Below are 19,441 nucleotides of genomic sequence, written 5' to 3'. Positions count from 1 at the left end.
AAGATGAAATTGCTTAATCTCTGAGTCCTTACAAACTTCTTCCTTTTATGAAACTCTGAATTATATTAGTTTCATTTTAAAATACTATTTGAAGAAGACACATTAGTCTGAGATAACTTCAACTGATGGTAGTTCTGGATGTTCACAATGGTTAACAGATGAAATTTGTGAAAAAAGCAAGCAATTATATTTGTGATCTAGTAATTATGCTTAGAAATACGATTTCACAATTGAAAATTCTACATAAACATAATTAAATCTTTTTAAGGGTATTTTTAAAGAAATGGAATAAGCAGTTATGCGTAAAAGTAAAAAATTTCCACAACAGCGTGTATGTGTATATGTGTGTGTGTGTGTGTGTGTGTGTATATACATATACACACACACACACACATATAAACATATATATACATATATATGCACACACACATACATATATATAAAGAGAGAGAGAATGCTATATCCCAAATTAATTAAATAGAAATGAAGTTGATGTGCTGTGGAAAACTGTATTGTATAAAGAGAAGTAATCTATAAAATTAATATAATATTTTATAGAATTTAAAATAATGTATATAAATTAAATATACTTTTACATTTGAATATCCAGTGTAGATCTCTAAACTTTATGTATTTGGGTTGAGCTAAAGTTAGTTTTAAAAATCTACAATAGTTATATTGGAAAATTATATCCAGGCTGCTTTATATTTGGTATATATGAATCTTTCATGGTGTTGGTACAAGTTTGAGGTATTGTTTTCTGTAGGATAAATCTCTTAATAGGATATAACCTATTTTACATCTAGCATAATGTATAACAAACATGACAAAATAATATACAAAATTAAATTCTCTTTAAAAATACTCGGCACACAATGAAAATTAGCTAAAATTATCTGATCATCGTATAGCAACCCTACCTAGAATGTGCAAAGCTGCATGAGATCGGGTGGTGAGAGCCCTTGATCCTGTTGGTAATGCAAGTTCAGGACTTAGAATGCTGCATCTGGACTGCATGTCTGTTGCAGAAGGAAGTCTGGCATCAGCAACCACTGCATTGTAACACCACAGTTCTCTAGTATTTGGTCGAAACCTTTCAAGTGAGAATAATTACAGCACCTCAACATACAGTTTCATTTGTAAAATGTAATTGATGATACAAAGAGAATAAGGCAGTTTAAACAGGACAAATATAGCTCATTATTTTCCATATCTGAACTAAACATATAAAGAACTTATGCCACTTATAAGTAAAACAATTTAAACAAAATAGTAATATAGATCACAATACTTCAGGAATATACTTAACTGATGCATACATATAGGTATGAAGCATGTGTACAATAAAAATTCCATTTTAAAAGTAGAAAGACAAAGGACATGTCAAAAGAAAATATGAGGTAAAACAATATCCACAATTATAAGAGCTCCTGAAAGCCAGTAAGAGACAATCAAAGGTGGTCAAAAGACATGGAATGCTGTTCTCAAAAAGCAAGCACAAACAGAATTATGCAGATGTTCAACCCTACTAACAGTAAAGCTGCAATCTATACTAATAAAAGGGTAATATGCTAATTAGACAGGGAGACCTTCAGGGAGACCTTCTGGACATCTTTCCAGACAAAGCCATGGTGGTCGGGCCAAGGCAGAGGTGGTTAGGGGCGATCAGGCCAGCAGGGGAGGGCTGTTGGGGGTGAGCAGGGGGTGGTAGGTAGGGGCAAGCAGGCCGGCAGGGGGTGGCAGTTGGGGACAAGCAGGCTGGCGGGGGGGTGGGGGGTGGGGGGCAGTTGGGTGCGATGAGGCCAGCAGGCAGAGTGGTTAGGGGCGATTAGACAGGCAGGCAGGTGAGTGGTTAGGAGCCAGCGGTCCCGAATTGCGTGAGGGATGTCCAGCTGCTGGTTTGGGCCTAAACCAGCAGTCGAACACCCCCCGAGGGGTCCCAGATTGGAGAAGGTGCAGTCTGGGCTGAGGGACACAGCTCCCCGCCACACCCGTGCATGAATTTCATACACCAGACCACTAGTCTATAATAATAAAAGCGTAATATGCAAATCGACCAAATGGCCTAACAGTGGAACACCCCTTCTGGATGAAGCCAGGGCTGCAAGGGCCGAGACAGCCAGGGCTGCAAAGTCCTACTCTTGCGCGAATTTCGTGCATCGGGCCTCTAGTAAAAATTATAAGAAATCCAAAATGCCTTAAGAGCTGTAAAACAAAAACACACTACTAAAAAACACAAAGCAGCCAGAAGTTAGGATAATAAAATGGAAGTCTGATCCTAATGAAAGAAAAACACATTCTAGCTAGTTTACTAGAACACGGAGAAGACTGTCCTTCATCTTTTAATATCTATTTTGGATCAAGGACCTGGCAAGGTATTTAAGATCATCTGTCCCATTGCTGCCACCATTTGTGAAAAAGGCAAGGTTCAACTAACTGGGCACTACACTTCACACTTCAGAGTTCTGCTAAGACCCCAGGGAAATGGCTGTGTAGAACCTTAGTTCTATAATCTCTAGTTCAGAGAATGAATTTCTAATTTAGTGAATGTACCTAGAAAAAAATTGAAAACTGCCAATTTTTACTTTTTGTTAATGCAAATTTACTTCATTTAAAAATAAAACATATAAGGAATATAGAAAATAAAACTAAATCTCTTGTATATTGACTTCTAATCAGTAAATAGTTCTATCTGTACACAATTCGCCTCTCTATCCCCGCCATTCTATCCATTCTATTGCACTGTAAACACTCTAATTTTGGTTCTTAGTACCTCATTGTCTTCATAAGAATTACTACACATGACTCACCTCTAGTCTCTTATTATTTAATTTATATTGTATAAAGCTTCCAGGGAGATCCAAAAGCACTACCCAATTCAATTCTGGCCTCCAGAACTTCCAATGAAATGCCCAAATAAGATAGTAAGCTGATCAGCAACCTGGGGAGCACTGTAATCCTTCACTCTGAATGCAGGCCTCAGGACTGATAAAAAAAAACATCCCTCTTGGTGGACTGATAGAAGTGAAAGCAGTCACGGGCAGAAGGAAGATGATGAAAAAGTCTTTCCCCCTCCTCACTCATACCACTTCGACCTTTCAACTTATCTGAATTCTGGCCTACTAAACTATGCAGGCCAAATAAACTAAGCAAGAGGGGCAAAAAATAGTAAATGCTTTGATGAGCCACTCTGGTAATGGCAGGGTACACTTCCTATAGCATTCAAAGCTAAAACTTCTGAGGATAATTCTTTTCTTTACTCATTTTGTATATAAAGCGCCATAATAAATCATAAACAAATGCAATATAATTTCTTGAGTACCTATATCCACCTCTCCATTTTTTATAATTTCTAGAGTTTAATAACCCTGCATATTTCTCTACTAATATGGGAATTTGGTTATGTACATTCCTGAAGGGCAAGCTCATATCTTATTCTTGAATGTCTTTGCATAATTACTGCTACAGTTAGTAATAATTAGATATTTATGGCATCAATAAACATTGAATTCTATACAATTTTAGATAACATTCCTGAAAGACTAAAATAAACAACAGAACTCTTGAAAGTAAAACTTCTAATTATAAAGACAGTAGCAAACACTTCTACAGCACTTACTATGTGCCTCTGTTTTAAGTTCCCCAATTCTCATACCAATCTAGGAGGTAGACTATTATCTATACTAAAAAAGGGTAACATGCTAATTAGACCAGACAGACCTGGTCTGTCTTCCTGACTCCTTCCTGACAAAGCCAGGGCCTGGCCCGGGGAAAGCCGCCCGCAGCCCCGGGTGCCTGCGGGCAGTGGAGGGAGGGAAGCCCGGGTCCTGGGTGCCCAAGGAAAGCCGGTGCCAGCAGCTGGGGAAAGGAAGGCCTACTCTTGCATGAATTTTTGTGCATCAGGACACTAGTTATTTTATCAGTGAAAAAAGTGATGAACACAGAGTCACAATAACTTTTCCAAAGGCACACAGAAAGTAAATTATGAAGCTGGAATACACCTTTAGGCAGTTTGGCCCAGAACACTTGCTCTTAGTCAATACACTATACTGTAAAGGTCCCTATGAATCACTATGATAAAAGTGTAGTTAATAGTTAAACAGGAGTTCTCAGGTATGAAAAATCTATCCATACATAAATTTCATAGTATCACAAGAAAGGAATTTGATCAAAATGTATTTACTTCTCTAGTTTATAAACAGAGAAGCTTACCTCCAAATGACATCATATACAGGATCAAGACACACACCAAATCCTTGCAGATCCTCTTGTTCAGAGTCATTAAACGTTTTACAACTCCCATCCACTTTATTTATCAGAAGACATTTAAATGGAGGAGGTTCTGACATAGAAGCAGGTACCAAGCCTTGAGAAAAAATATTTACATATTTTAAAGATGCATTACTTTTTTATATTTCCCCAACTTATAAGTATTATTATTTTCTCCATTTTACAGATGAAGAAACTGAAACTTAAAGAGGTTAAATAACTAAAAACCTTTAAATAGCAGAATTAGGACTAAAATCTCAGGCTGTCTAAATCTACAACATATGCTGTTAATTTCTACACTATACTACTCTATTATATAATTAACTAGAGGCCCGGTGCATGAAAGTCATGCACCAGGGGAGAGGGGTGGGGGAGAGGGGCAGAGGGGGAGGCCCTCAACCCGGCCTGCACCCTCTCAAAATCCAAGACCTCTCAGGGGATGTCCAACTGCCAGACATCACTCTTGCAATCCAGGACACTGGCTCCTAACTGCTTACTTGCCTGCCTGATCGCCCCTAACCATTCACCTGCCTGCCTGATCACCCCTAACCACTCACTTGCCTGCCCAATCGTCCCTAAACGCCTCTGCCTACATGCCTAATTGACCCTAACCACTTGCCTGCCTGCCTGATTGCCCCTAATCACCTCTGCCTGCCTGATCACCCCTAACCACCTCTCTCTGCCTGACTGCCCCTAAGCACTCTGCCTGTCTGATCGCTCCTAACTACTCTGCCTGACTCCCTGATCACCCCTAACTGTTCGCCTGCCTGCCTGATCGTCCCTATCCGCTCACTGGGGGGCTGCCCACTGGGGTAAGGGGCTGTGGTAGTTCTGGTCTCTGGTCCTTCTGGTCACTTGGCTTTTATTATATAGGATGATATCATGGAAACAAGTATGGATTGATAAGTTTGATTTATGAAACCCTCTAAAATTAATTTCTATAATTAATAAGAACCAATATAGAAAAATTCCTCCTTTCAATTAGGTTACAATGTAGCTTATATTTCTACCACTCTCTAGCTTATACTTTGTTTCTTGATCTCCCAATTATTGCAATCTTCCAGCAAACAGACAAATATAAAAAAGACACTCAGAAGCTTCTTTTAAATTTCTTCAGACAGAAAGAAAACAAAAAAGCTGTAAGATTATATCTCATAATAGGGAAAAATGAACCATTTACTATTAATCAAGATAAGGATTTACAGTGGGGATGTCAGTTTGTTTTGGGTATTACCTATTATGTGTTTACTGGCAAAAATTTCTGATGTAGCAAGCACATGAGAATTAATAAGTGCTTCATCAATTCGTAAGAAAGTCTGGTCCCCACTTGCACCTATCCAGGTAGCTTTTCTTCCATATTTTGATCCAATGTTAGGCATGGGAGCTGGTTTTGCATTCCAATATGGCACATCCAGGATTGGTCTGCCCAGCTGTCCTTTCTAAAAGATTAAATGCACCATATTAACAATATTACTGAACAAACAATCTATAATTTTTATAAAGTGAGACAGTAGTTAAAAACAGCTCTATAAGACATTATTAGTCATCAATTGTTAATTTTTAAAATAAATTCATGTGAAATTTATACCAAATATTTATAAAGGTATAAAATAATTTTTATTATTCCTAGAATTCTTCTGCTAAGAAATCAAAGTGTATTATTTTTTAAACATATTTTTATTGATTTCAGAGAGGAAGGAAGAGGGAGAGAGATAGAAACATTAATGATGAGAGAGAATCATTGATTGGTTGCCTCCTGCATGCCCCCTACTGGAGATCGAGCTCACAACCTGGGCATGTGCCCTGACCAGGAATCAAACCATCAACCTCCTCAGAAATAGATGCTCTATTCAGAAATAGATGCTCAACCACTGAGCCATGCTGGCCAGGCACAAAGTGTATTATTAAAAAAATAATAACAAACTTGAAATACTTTTCCATGTAAGAATCTCCCTGAAATACTGTGACTGTCTTCATTTATATTTAAATGAAAAGAATATAAATGCATAATATATTTAAAAATTAGTATTATGAATAGCACATTTAAAAAATCACTTTGACATTTTAAGTTGACAGCATCACAGAAAATCTATTGAATTCACACAATCTGGAAACATTTGAGTAAAAGACCAAAATAAAAATACCACAACTGTGAATACAACTAGAAAAGTACATTTTCACATTATCATGTCATTTAATTTATGGTTCAATACAAACAACAGAATCAACAGTAAGGTATGATGTCTTAAGCAAATAACTGCTAACTCACTTATTTCCTGTCTATATGTACCTGGTTTGGTAAGAACTTAATTGAAAAGTAATAGGAAATTCCTCTATGCTACTAGCTGTAAAAGAATGTAGATGGATTGGTAAATATTTATCCACCCCCTGGCACAGGATCTTTCTCTCTCCCCATAGTGTCCCTCTTCCAAAAATCCTCTAGAGGGCAGAAAATGCTGCATCATAATACCCAGGGATATTTACAAGTAATGGGAATTATAAACTACTAGAGGCCCAGTGCACAAAAATTTGTGCACTCGGGGAGGGGGGTGGAGAGAGGAGGGGATCCCTCAAGCCGGCTGGTGCCCTCTCGCAGTCTGGGACCCCTCGGGAGATAATGACCTGCTGGCTTAGGCCTGCTCCCGGGTGGCAGAAGGCAGGCCCAATCCCTAGGTGCAGCTCCTGGTTGGGCTCAGAGCAGGGCCAATTGGGGAGTTGGGGCGCCACCCCCTGTCATGCACAGAGCAGGGCGGATTGGAAGGTTGCGATGCCACCCTCAGTCACACTCAGGATAGGGCCGATTGGGGGATTGGGGCACCGCCCCCTTTCACACTCAAGGCAGAGTCGATGGGGAGGTTGTGGTGCCACCCCCTGTCATGCACAGAGCAGGGCCAATCAGGGGGTTGGGGCGCTGCCCCCTGTCATGCACAGAGTAGGGCCCATCAGGGTGTTGGGGAGCTCCCCCCTGTCATGCACAGAGCAGGGCCCATCAGGGGGTTGGGGAGCTCCCCCCTGTCATTCACAGAGTAGGGCCGATAGGGGAGTTGGCACACCGCCCCGTCACATACAGAGCAGGGCGGATCAGGGGGTTGGGGCGCCGCCCTCTATCACCCACAGAGCAGGGCCAATCAGGGGGTTGGGGCCCCGCCACTGTCACACTCAGGGCAGGGCCGATGGGGAGGTTATGGCTCTACCCCATCACACACAGAGCAGGGCCCGTGGAGGGGGGGGGGGGTTGGGGCGCCACCCTCTATCACCCACAGACCAGGGCCGATCAGGGGGTTGGGGCGCCTTCACCTGTCACGAACAGAGCAGGGCTGATAGGGAGGTTGTGGCCCTGCTCCCTGTCACACACAGAGCCGCAGGGCAATCAGGGTGTTTGGGCGCTGCCCCCTGTCACACTGATCCTGGTGCCAGGAGGCCTCTCAGCTCCGCTGATCCCAGTGCTGGGAGGCATATTACCTTTTACTATATAGAATAGAGGCCTGGTGCATGGGTGGGGGCTGGCTGATTTGCCCTGAAGGGTGTCCTGGATCAGGGTGGGGGTCCCCACTGGGGTGCCTAGCCAGCGTGGATGAGGGGATGATGGCTGTTTGCAGCTGGTCACACACCCTTCAGGGTGGGGGTCCCCACTGGGGTGCCTGGCCAGTCTGGGTGAGTGGCCGAGGGCTGTTTTCAGGCTGGGACTGAAGCTCCCAACTGCTCCTTTTTTTCTTTTTTCTTTTTTTATTCTGGGCCAGCTTTAGCTCTGAGTCTCCAGCTCTTAGGCCTCCGCTCCTGAAAGCAGGTATCTGGTTTGTTTCGGTTCTCGAAACTCTTTATCAACTCCAGCTCTGAGATCCCAGCTGGCTGAAAGCTGGTTTCTGGGGTTTTGTTTAGCTTCTATATTTGTTACAATGTTTCAAACTGCAGGCTCAGAGGCCTGCAGCAGCCGGCGGGGAACGTTGGAGTCCTCTGTCACTGAAGCAAGCAAGCCTCATGTTAGTTTCAAGCTGCCTGGCTGCCTGCCGCCATCTTGGCTGACAGTTAATTTGCATATTGCCCTGATTAGCCAATGGGAAGGGTAGCGGTTGTACGCCAATTACCATGTTTCTCTTTTATTAGTGTAGATAAGTAGCCCAAAGACATAAACTTTTGAACTTTTCTGGTGTATATCAATTCCTGGAGATATGTACTAGTATATAAATCCTAAAGATTATGCTCTGAAGAATTTAGGAAAGAATGTTCATGTGTCCATACCACCAGATATCTGGAAGATTACAATCTAAAACTAATCCAGAAGCTAAGACTATAGGACTTACTCATTTCAAAATGTACTTTTTACTATAAAAACTATCAATTTTTCTCTTCCCTTCAAAATACTCTGGGTGTTACCTGCTCCTGTTTTATGATTTGCAAATTTTCAGACCCCTGAATAAAATTTTGTCCTTTAACTATATAAAAAATTAATTGAAAAAACTATAGTATATATTCACAGTGGAGTATAATGTAGATGTAAAAAAAAAAAAAGAGAGAGATCTTGAGACTTCCGGTCAAAATGGCAGAGAAAGTAAACTCTGAGCTAGCTTTCTCCCATGACCACATCAAAATTATAACTAAACTAGAGGCCCATTGCATGAAAATTCATGCACTGGAGGGGGTCCCTCAGCCCGGCCTGCCCCCTCTCACAGTCCGGGAGCCCTCAGGGGTGGGAGGCGACCTGGCGATCAGGGGAAGGCGACGCCACCATCACACCTCTGCTGCTGCCACTGACGGCAGCACAAACCTCATCCGGCCCTGGTTACCTGAGCCTTGGGTGGCCCTGGGCGGCTGAGCAGCCGCCATCTGAGGCTTACCTGAACCTCAGGTGGCCCTGGGAGGCTGGAGGGCTGAGGGGACTGGGGGACTCCGGAGGCAGGCGCGTGGAGTGGCTGGGCTCGCCTGGGGGTGGGCCCAGCCTTGCCACACGCCTGCCACCCTGGCGGGGCTGAGGGGACTGGATGCCACCATCTTGTGGCTGTGAGTGCTGCCATCTTTGAGGGCATGGCAGTCAATCAGCATATTCCCTCCTTATTGGCTGTGGGTGCCACCATTTTTGCGACGGCGTGAGGGTCACTTAGCATATTCCCTCTTTATTAGATAGGATTCTAAAACAACTAACACTGAGAACCACCTGAAGACTAGCTGAACAGAGTCCCTATAACTAAGGATAAAAAGAAGAAACCATGTCTAGACTGGTAGGAGGGGTGGAGATGCAGACTGGGCAGGTCCCACACTCACAGTATGGTGATTAAGAATCAGGAGGGCCCTAGCCAGTTTGGCTCAGTAGATAGAGCGTCAGCTGGTCAATTCCAGCCAAGGGCACATGCCTAGGTTGTGGGCTCCATCCCCAGTAGGGGGTGTGCAGGAGGCAGCCAATCAATTATTCTCTCTCATCATTAATGTTTCTCTCTCTCTCTCCCTCTCCCTTTTTCTCTGAAATCAATAAAGAAATAATTTTTTTAAAAAAAAGAATCAGGAGGGATAACAGCTTCAGAGCTTTCAGCCTCAAACCGGGCTCCCCAGCCCAGGAACTAGCCATAACATTTGGCTGTCAGACCAGTGGGGGTTACATCTGAGAAAGACAAAGAGCTGTGGGAGACTGAGATGCTCCCCTTAAAGGGCTGGCCCATGAAGTCGCTCGCTCATAAACTCACTCCCAGCACAGAGGCAGCAGCTCAAAATTTCCAGGGACATAACTAGAGGAACTAAACAACCTTTTTATATGCTTAAAATAATTTCCAAATAAAATATTTTTTTAAAGTTCACATTAAAAATTTTTAAATAATCAAGAGTTGCAAACTGCATCCCAAGGACTTAGGTTACAAAGTTCTGAATATTTATCCATGTCAGAGATGATACAGGTTTATTAGCAATCTTATGGAGCTTTTCCTTGATCTCTACTGTAGGCAATAGAAAGAGAATGAAGCAGACAGGCAAATGGAGAAAGAAGAAAAAGGAAGCTATAATTTCAAACAAATCTAATAAAACTAGACTTTTAAAAAGTTCTAAGATAGAATTCTATATGTTAAAGAAAAATGAATCTTTACAAATTAGATGAGAAATGAGTTTTCAAATGACAGAATTAGGTCTAATGAAAGCTTAAAGGACTTTGACGTGGAATAAACATTCTAATTATAACACAGCTGTTAAATTCAATAAATTCTAATGCTAAACTAGAAAAGTAAATTATTTCAAAGTAATGTCATTCAAGTTTTGTGTATATTGAGGGTGGAGACAGGAAATATGCATATGCAATAATTATAATACAAGAATTTCACTGAAACCAGAAAAAATAGCTTACGTAGACAAATTGTAAGACAATGGTACAATGAATATTATCAATGCTTTAAAAATTCCTTACAGAAAAACTTCCAAATGTGAAGACCTGTCCATCCATTAAAAGTACTGCTGTATGGTTGCTGCCTGCAGTAACTTGTGTGCTAGGGCCTGGCAATGCTTGAACAAGAGTGGGACATCCCCTAGGTTAAAAAAAAATTAAGTCAGTATCTTAAAAGACCCAACTGAAATAAAAAACCATAAACAAACAATGCATAAGGAAAAGAGGAAATAGGCACTAATATGAATATTCAGTAAAAACTTATTTAAGTGCTATATTCCTGTCTCCATTCTAGGTGCTCAGGACACAAAGATGAAAATGACATAATCACTGATTTTAAGGAGATTATTTAAAAGATTTCCTGAATTTATTATCCTAACTATAGACAAAATTTTTAATTGTTCTGAAAGACTGGTGCTACTTTTGCTGTAGAAGAAAATTTCTTTAATCTTTACCAGTGAATAGCATGCTCAAGATCTCTATAAATATTTATTGGATGATATAATCATGCAATAATTTAACAAAATTCAATCCAGGAACTATAAGAAACAACTGATTTTATGTCCTCTTTTCTACTTTTTTTCACTGGACAATAACTTAAGATTTTAACACAGTAGTTAATGAATCAGAATACAGTATCATGAGAGGCTCTGCAGCAGTTGCTAAAAGCTTAAGCTTAAAGATATGGGTGTGAATCCTGGCTCCAATAAGTAACACCAACATGACCATGACTTTGAACAAGTTACTCATCCTTTCTGCATTTCATTTTTCTCTGCTATAACACAGAACACACTAATAATCCATAAGGTTCTTATGAACAATAAGGAAGCTCACATATGTCAAGTGCTTGGCACACAGTTAACACTTAATAAATGATAAACAATTATGACAAATAACATCCTTATATCGATTCTTGTATCACTCTATTTACCATTTATTAACCATTTTTAGTAATCATTGTCTGTAATTAGAATAATTATCACTATAGATATAATCCACACATAACCGAAGGGCTCTGATTTTGAGACAATGTTATTATGATACTTTAAACTTTAAAAATTACATAAAATACATTTTTAATAATTTTCAGGCTACAATGAAAAATGAAAGAAGCAAGATTAACAGCTAGAAACCTAGTTAAAAAAATTTCACAATAACTGGGTGAGTTAAGATGAAGGCACAAACTAGGAACAGAGTGGACTGAAAGCAATGAATGAACTTGACAGCTATCTAAAAAACAAACAAACAAACAAACAAAGCCAAACGATTGGACTTGGCAAATGATTGATATGAGGCCAGGAGGGATTTTTGCTTATGTAACAAGGTACACAGTGGTAACATTCTTAAGCTATGAGAATGAAGATGATTAAAAAGAGAAAAGAAGAAATTGTGGTTTTCATTCTGAGTCTCTCCTAACATTGTCAGTATGGACAGAGAAAGAAAAACCAGTAGAAATCTATGATATACCAATGAGGAATAATGAATTCTGGAAAATGAAGTGAGTTTTTGGAAGAGAAGGTTTCAAGAAGGGGGAAATAATCTGCATGCTAAATGCTTTAGAGAGATATCAACTGACCACTCAACTTTTTAGCGAGAAGAGTCTCTGGTAGGAGTAGGCACAACACTGTAGCAGATGAGAAGTTAACAGTGGGGTCAGAGACTACGCAAAATCCCTTCAGGCATCTCAGCGGGAAAGAGAAAAAGAAAGAACCACCAGCTAAAGGGAAAATGAAGTTGAAGGAGAGACTTTGGTCCTTTAAAATGATGGAGAGTTGAAGTTTAAAAGAATAAAAACGAAGAGGCTAAAGATACAGGTCAGAGAGGAGACAAGAAACAGAACCTGATCCCTAAGGAAAAGGTGTAGATAGGCTTCATAAATATTACATTAAAAAGTAGCAAAGTAGTAGTATAGATGCAAGTATGTTTGTAGAGTTGGTGGGATAAGGAATTTCCCACCTAACAGTTTGTATTTTTGTTCTAATAGAGGTCATATGCTGAGATGAAAAAGGAAATAGGTGAGTAGAGAATCTGAAGATTACAGAAAAGGTACGATGCTGAATGGAACAAATAAAATACTGAGATCAGAAGTTTTAAACCCGATCCAAAGGGCTTCTGGACAGTCTTTTAATGAGCTTCAGGAGATCTGTGAATCTCTTAAATCTGTAAGTCAATTTCTGTGTATATGCTCTTGTATCTATTCTGAAGAGAGAGCACATATCTTTCATCAAATTCTCAAAAGATCTTAAACCAAATAGTTTAAAACAACAAAACAGGAGGATTACTGCCCATCATAAGTGGAATTAATTGAACCTGGAAACCATATAACAAACTGTACATGTGTGAATTTTTTTCTGAAACCTAAGTTAGACATGAAAAATATACAGACTGATTTATGCCTGAAGTTTTGCCATGCCTTAGCATCAAGACCAAGAGGGTAAAGAAATTGAGGATACTGGCAAGAGTATAGGTGAAGAGAATAAAAAATCTCTAACTTAGGTAATAAATAAAATGAAAAGGGTGAAAGAGTAAAAAAGCAGAGGGCTATAGGGAACTGAATACTGATAATGTCAATGGCCAAGTAAAGTTAAGTAAAGCTAAGTAAAAGAAGGAGAAATTGTGATCAGATTATGGTTGTGTAAAAGATGAATTTTAATTTCTCAACAATCTTTATTCAAACTAAGGCTTAATAAATTACAGTCATATAGTCAGTAAGAGATGAAGCAAAGATTTGAACCTTGTCTAAATTGTTCCAGACACAATGATGGTATACAATAGTAATGCAGAAGGAGAACAGTATAGCAAGAAAAAGATGAAACTCAGAAACATTATAAAAACTAGCAAAATTCTATTGGAAAAGAAGAATAAAAACATCTAAACTATATAATCTATTTCCCAACATTCAGGTTTAAATTTATTGAAAATGGTAAAAGAATTTGGAATTCAGAAATTTAGAAGCATACTGGACAAAATAAGCAAAAAAGTGGGTTGGTAGACTCATGTCATGAGTGAATGTATAAAAGCCATCATAAACTTTTCTTACATTCACTTTAAGAAGAGACAATAGTAACAGCTAACATTTGTTGAGCACTTACTATGGGCTATGAGCTGTGCTAAGTAAATAACATTCATCATCTCACTGAATTCTCACAACAACCTTCTGAGGGAAATATACTTACTCCCATTTAATAGAGAAAGCAATTGAGACACAGGAAAGTCAAGTAACTTGGCCAAGGTCATATAGGTACCAAGTGATAGAATCAGGACCCAAACTAGAGATTGAGCTCAGTCATTTTGGCAAGTCAATACATTAAATAAAGAAAATACAAATAATATTTATCTATCTTTATCATCATGCACACTGCAATATTTATCTGACATTAATCACATATTATCAATGTGTGCTATACAATAAATTCCAGTTAAAAGCACTTGATTACTGGAAACTTAAAAAAAGACCCACCAACTCTATACTTATTTCAACTGTCTATAAATGTTTTGCTTTGTGGTAGTTAATATGTTGGCTATAGGGGCTTTGTTCCTCCTGGGATTGCTCCACCATAAAAGTGGGTCAATTCCTTTTTGAATCAATAACCAGCTCTTTACTCCTGCCTTCCAAGTCCTAATACATTAAGACAAAGAGGGTAACTAGAATGTTTACAGCAAAAATGGTTTTGAATAATTGCTTGATCCACCAGGCACAGTGTGTAGGCATTATTTCACTGGGCTATCCATCTTAGCTCTCCATACAGCACATATACTCAGCCTTACAGTTACAACTCAATCAATGGAAACAGAAGTGGACATTTACACATTAGAAAAGAACAACTTTGGGCAGTTAAAGCAAAACTCATTAGAGTTTAATTTTCTTAACAAATCCTAATATTTTATTTTTAACATCAAAAGCTACCATATTCATTAAAATGATAAATTCAAGCTATTTAACATACTCAGAAGATTGTTGGTATTATCACCTGAACAAGTCACTGCTAATCAAGGATGGTGCGCATTGGTATAATCAGGACATTGAGGTCAAGTTTTTGGGTAACCTCTTCATATTAAAAACTGACATGAGCACCTTCCCTTTCGATAGCAATTACACCTGAATGTGGTATGGCAGGATCTTGGCTTTTGCTGTTCATTCTTTATATTTCACAGTTACCAGAGGTCTGTGATTTTTATTATAGTCATGATTTTCACAATTTCCCTTCCAAGAAGACCATGAAATATAACAATTTACCCATTTTCTGTGGAATGACAACCAAGTACAGTCTGATCTGTGGAGAACTGCTCTCCTTGCTGCACACATGATCAATGCTCCATCATGTCTAACTACAATGCACCTTTCCCAGTTTATATCATGACTTACAAAATAATCACCAGCTAAATAACAGCAGCAATACTGATAATGTCATCATAATAAACCCTCTTGTTCTATGTTGTGAGTCTTCAGTGAGAAACAGAACAAAAAGTTGCTAAATTCTCTTTCACACAAACGATAAGCCCTGACTCAGTCTCTACACATCAGTGAGGCCATTCAAAGGTGAAGCAAAATATCTGCTGCCTCTAACATCTGTGAAAGTAATTGTTCAACCTTGCAAGCCATTCATATTCTGTCATATGCAGTGTCCAATATCCAAATGTCATGTCCAATGACATTTGATAAAAGTAATTTTGCCAAAGACCTTTTGCTCTCTTTACAACCACAGTATTTGTCATTAAGACTGTGACAGTCTTACAAACCTCTTGACAATAATGTGAAATGTATGTTGCTCTGGTCCTTTTAGTGAGAAGCTTAACTCAATTATACCTCAATCATCCCTTCTCATTAGCAACAACATTCATCAAAGTAACTGAGGACATTCTGTTTCATCCTCATTTTCTGTGCATTGCAAATGAACCTGACCCAATCCTCTCGGGATAAACAGGAGTTCTCAATTCTGGATGAGCATTAGAATCTGGGGCTTTTAAAAGACAGTTGCTGCCATCCTATATAGGACTGCACTAGCTGCCTCTAATACCAACCCTCACCCCCAACACAAACCTCTTAGAAATTCTAGCTGTAGAATCTATACATGGTATTTCTGAAGTTGTCCAAGTAAATTTAGTGTGCAGCCAGGATTAAGAATCATGAATCTTTACTATGTAGGTGGCATAATTCCATCCCTGTCTCCATAATGGAATGATTTCAGACCAAAGTGGCAATATGGATTTTATGCAATAACTAGAGGCCCGGTGCACAGATTTGTGCATTGGTGGGGTCCTTCAGTCTGGCCTGCACCCTTTCGCAATCCGGGACTCCCGAGGATGTAGTAATGTGAGAAGCGGCAGGCAGCCGGGGAGGAGCCCAAGCCTGGGTCGGGTGCCACACTGCTCCTGCTCAGTAGTGCTGCTACAGAGGCAAGAGAGGCTCATGCCAGCAGAGAACCAGGCATATGGCGCCCGTTGGTCAGCTGAGCGGCGCTCCCACTGTAGGAGCACACTGACCCCTGGTGGTGTGTGTCAGTGACCGGTCGACCAGTCGTTCGGTCGCTTAGGCCTTTATGTACATATTAGAGGTCTAGTGCATGAAATTTGTGCATGGGGGGGGGGGTGTCCCTCAGCCTGGCCTATGCCATCTCGCAATCAGGGACCCCTCAGGTAGGGTCCCTAGGCCTGGCTGGCAATCAGGGCCTATCGGGGCTTTCCTTCCCCTGGCTGCCAACAGCTGCCCCCACCCCCACCGCTGCCACTGCTTGCCATTTGTGCAATGCTACCCCCCTCCCCTGCCACCTTCTGTGGGCGACAGTCATGGGTGTGATCATTTGGCAGGCTTGGGCCTCCCTCTGCGGGGCAATCACTTGCCGGCCCTGCACACCGCCACAGTGTCGCTGGCTGGTGGCCTGGGCCTCCTGCTTTGGGGTGATTGACCGCAGAGCTCCGCGATCAATCACCGTGCAGAGAGAGGCCCCGCCCACCCAGCTGGGACTCCATGATCGATCGCCGCAAGAGGGTGTCCTGGGCCTCCCTCAGCAGGGTGATCTTGGGGTGATGGCAGGGCCCCCTGAACAATCGCATTGCACCCGCCTTGGCTGGCTTGGCGCCAGTGCGTGTCATAGCGTGGTCGTCAGGAAGGTTGTCAGGACGGTCGTTCAGCTGTTTGGTAGTTGGGTCTGTTTGCATATTATGCTTTTATTATTATAGATAGATTAGAGTAATTCAAGTATGTAAACGAGAAGCCATGTAGGCCCAGTTGATTCTGGGGGTATCTTAAGACTATAGGAAGAATAAGACATTGTGGAAAGGCAAAAAGAAAGAAGGTTCTTGTGGTAAATTGCATTAATGAGTCAGGTCTGGCCTGAAGCCACCCTATATCTCTCCAGACTTGATGAAGAAGCCTGGTTTCAATGGTGGGCAGCCACACACATGGATCACTCAGATCTTCAAGCCAATCTGCTGCAGGGAGCATAGCTAACTGATCCTCAGAGGCTGTCTCTTTGGATTCATAAGGCCATTCTTTCCCGGGATGCTAACAGCCTGTGACTGAGCACAGTGAGGGTATTAAACTGCCCATGCTGCCCAAGCTGGGCCTCTTTCAGAGGTCATATTGGCTTGAGGACACCCACTGGCCTGGCTGAACTCTCTCTGAACTGCACACTATTCTAGATTCTGCCTACTCCATTTTCTTCATTCTTTTCACAGGGGTCAGACCTACATCGTGCCTAGAGGGTTTTCCCTGCCTATTCCTGCTCTTTTCCCTTTTATCTTTCATAGGAGTTTTCTCCCAATAAATTCTTTGAACATTTAATCCTGTCTTAGAATTTACTTCTTGGAAGACCTGAACTAATAAAGAAGGATTTTCTATACTTTTGACCAAAAGCACTCTCACTGTAGTAAGCAGGAAATGGATTCAGCTGTTATAAGGAAAGCCAAAAAACACGGACTTAAGACAGAAGTCTATTTTTAATTTAGTTAAGCATCCAATTGCAAAGAGCTGAGGTGGCAGTTCCATGGTTTCAGGGATCCAGGCTATTTCTATTATGTAGCTCTGGTATTCTCAATACATGGTTTCCAACTTATGATCACTATGATTACGACTTCTCCAGTTCCTGCAACTGCAACTGTGCATGGATTCCAGGCAGCAAGCTGGGAGAGGAGAAGGGAAAATGAAGGGCTTCCACCTTCCTTTTAACTGCATGATTCTAATGTTGCATCTATCTCTTTAGTTCTCAAGGCCTTATCTTGCTGCAATAAGTAGGGAACTGAAGTCTTTAGCTACCTTGTTATGTCACCACTACTACTTGACTACCCAATGAATTGAAAAGAATGGATATTAGGAAATGTCTAGTTGTCTCCACCACAATTAGCTCTTCACTATTCTGGGTAAGTCAAAACTGTTTCTCTGAGAGACCATTATGTTTTACTTAAAAATTATTCAAAAGCTTCAATATCTTCTTTTTAATTCTGGACCAACATCAAGTAATATAAATAAATCCATTACTGATTTTTAAAAATGCAATCTGGGGATATTCACTGTCTTTTTTATTGCCACGAGCAACCTTTAAAAAGATAATTATTAAAAACATAGGACTTTTGTGATAATCATAATCACATATTTTAAATGTATAGAATGTAAATAATTTTTTCTACTGAAACTACAAATCTATCTCCACAAAAACACTCAACCATAAAATCAAGAATCACCTATAATTTTACAGGCCACACTCTATAAAACAGTGGTATAAATACTATTTTAAGTACGGAAATATATATTTAGACAAAAAAGAAGGAAAGAAAAAAGAAAGGAAAAGAAAAAAAACAATCCCAGTATCTTCAAACAATAAGTCAGAGCAGCGGTCGCCAACCTTTCGGACCTGTCTGCGGACCACCAGTGGGCGATCGCTGAGTCAGAGTACCTGGAATTGACATCTCCATGTCCTAGCTGCCCATGTTGTCCATATCCAAATGTATAGACATCTCCATTTTCCATTAAAACCACTGAAACAAACAAAAAAAGAGTTTTATTATTTCATTATATACATTTTATATTTCTATCCACTATAGTAAAAGCAGTGCAATTTTCACTATTTAAAATTTATAGAGCCATTAAAATAGGCAATTGAAATATGTTTATATTTAATAAAAAATATAATTTTAGGTCAGAAAGATATTTTTGTAGGTTACAAAAATGCAGTGTTTTTCATAATAAATACTGTAAAATTTAAATAAATGCTATTGAATAACAAGAAACATTGGGTCAACTGTAAAGTTTGTAATAGTAAGTAACTACATATAAAATATTTTTCTCTCAGATCTAGGATAATTATACAGGTAACAGACAGATCTGAGCTCTGCATAATTACGTACAATGTTAATGAACAGTCAGAACTTCAATAACTGCCAATGCCTTATTGAATAAGGAAATATATTTGGCATCAAAGAAAAATTTAATATTTTTTATTTTTATAAAGGTTGAATAGTACAACCTAAGCTATATAACCTAAATGCAATAATTTACTAAGCATTTAATTACTTTTTAAATTTAAAAAATAAAGAAATTTATTGATATACATTTTTCATTAAACAGTAACAAAATAGGTGACCTGATTATAAAAATTAAGAATTCTAGAGTCTAAAAATATTTCAGAGATTATTTCATCTTCAGGAATTTTCTGAGTTGAATTATAATATAAATCCATCAGAAGACAGAATAAAAGTTAGATCTCTAGACGAGTACTTATTTCATCATGCCCTAGTTTTTAAAAGGAATTCTGTAATAAATACAAAGCTTTTTTTTTTTTATATTTGAGAGGTATGGCCACACTATAGATTTTAACA

At 39.7% G+C, this 19,441-nt stretch overlaps 1 protein-coding gene across 10 annotated transcripts in view; it reads right to left on the bottom strand.

Moving 5' to 3' along the window:
- MYCBP2 (MYC binding protein 2) overlaps window positions 1–19,441 on the bottom strand; it is a 300,098-nt gene that overhangs the window by 160,419 nt on the left and 120,238 nt on the right. For all 10 annotated transcript variants that reach the window (XM_036296929.1, XM_036296926.1, XM_036296920.1 and 7 more), the window contains 5 exons: window positions 18,520–18,601; window positions 10,652–10,769; window positions 5,504–5,708; window positions 4,213–4,366; window positions 921–1,093 (listed from right to left, as the gene is read on the bottom strand). In XM_036296929.1, the coding sequence (XP_036152822.1) occupies window positions 921–1,093; window positions 4,213–4,366; window positions 5,504–5,708; window positions 10,652–10,769; window positions 18,520–18,601 (732 nt within the window). The remainder of the gene's footprint in view (window positions 1–920; window positions 1,094–4,212; window positions 4,367–5,503; window positions 5,709–10,651; window positions 10,770–18,519; window positions 18,602–19,441) is intronic.

This window comes from Myotis myotis, unplaced genomic scaffold (assembly GCF_014108235.1).
Source record: "Myotis myotis isolate mMyoMyo1 unplaced genomic scaffold, mMyoMyo1.p scaffold_m19_p_3, whole genome shotgun sequence".
In the NCBI taxonomy this organism is placed as follows: Eukaryota; Metazoa; Chordata; class Mammalia; order Chiroptera; family Vespertilionidae; genus Myotis; species Myotis myotis.
This window is presented reverse-complemented; position numbering and strand designations above follow the sequence as displayed.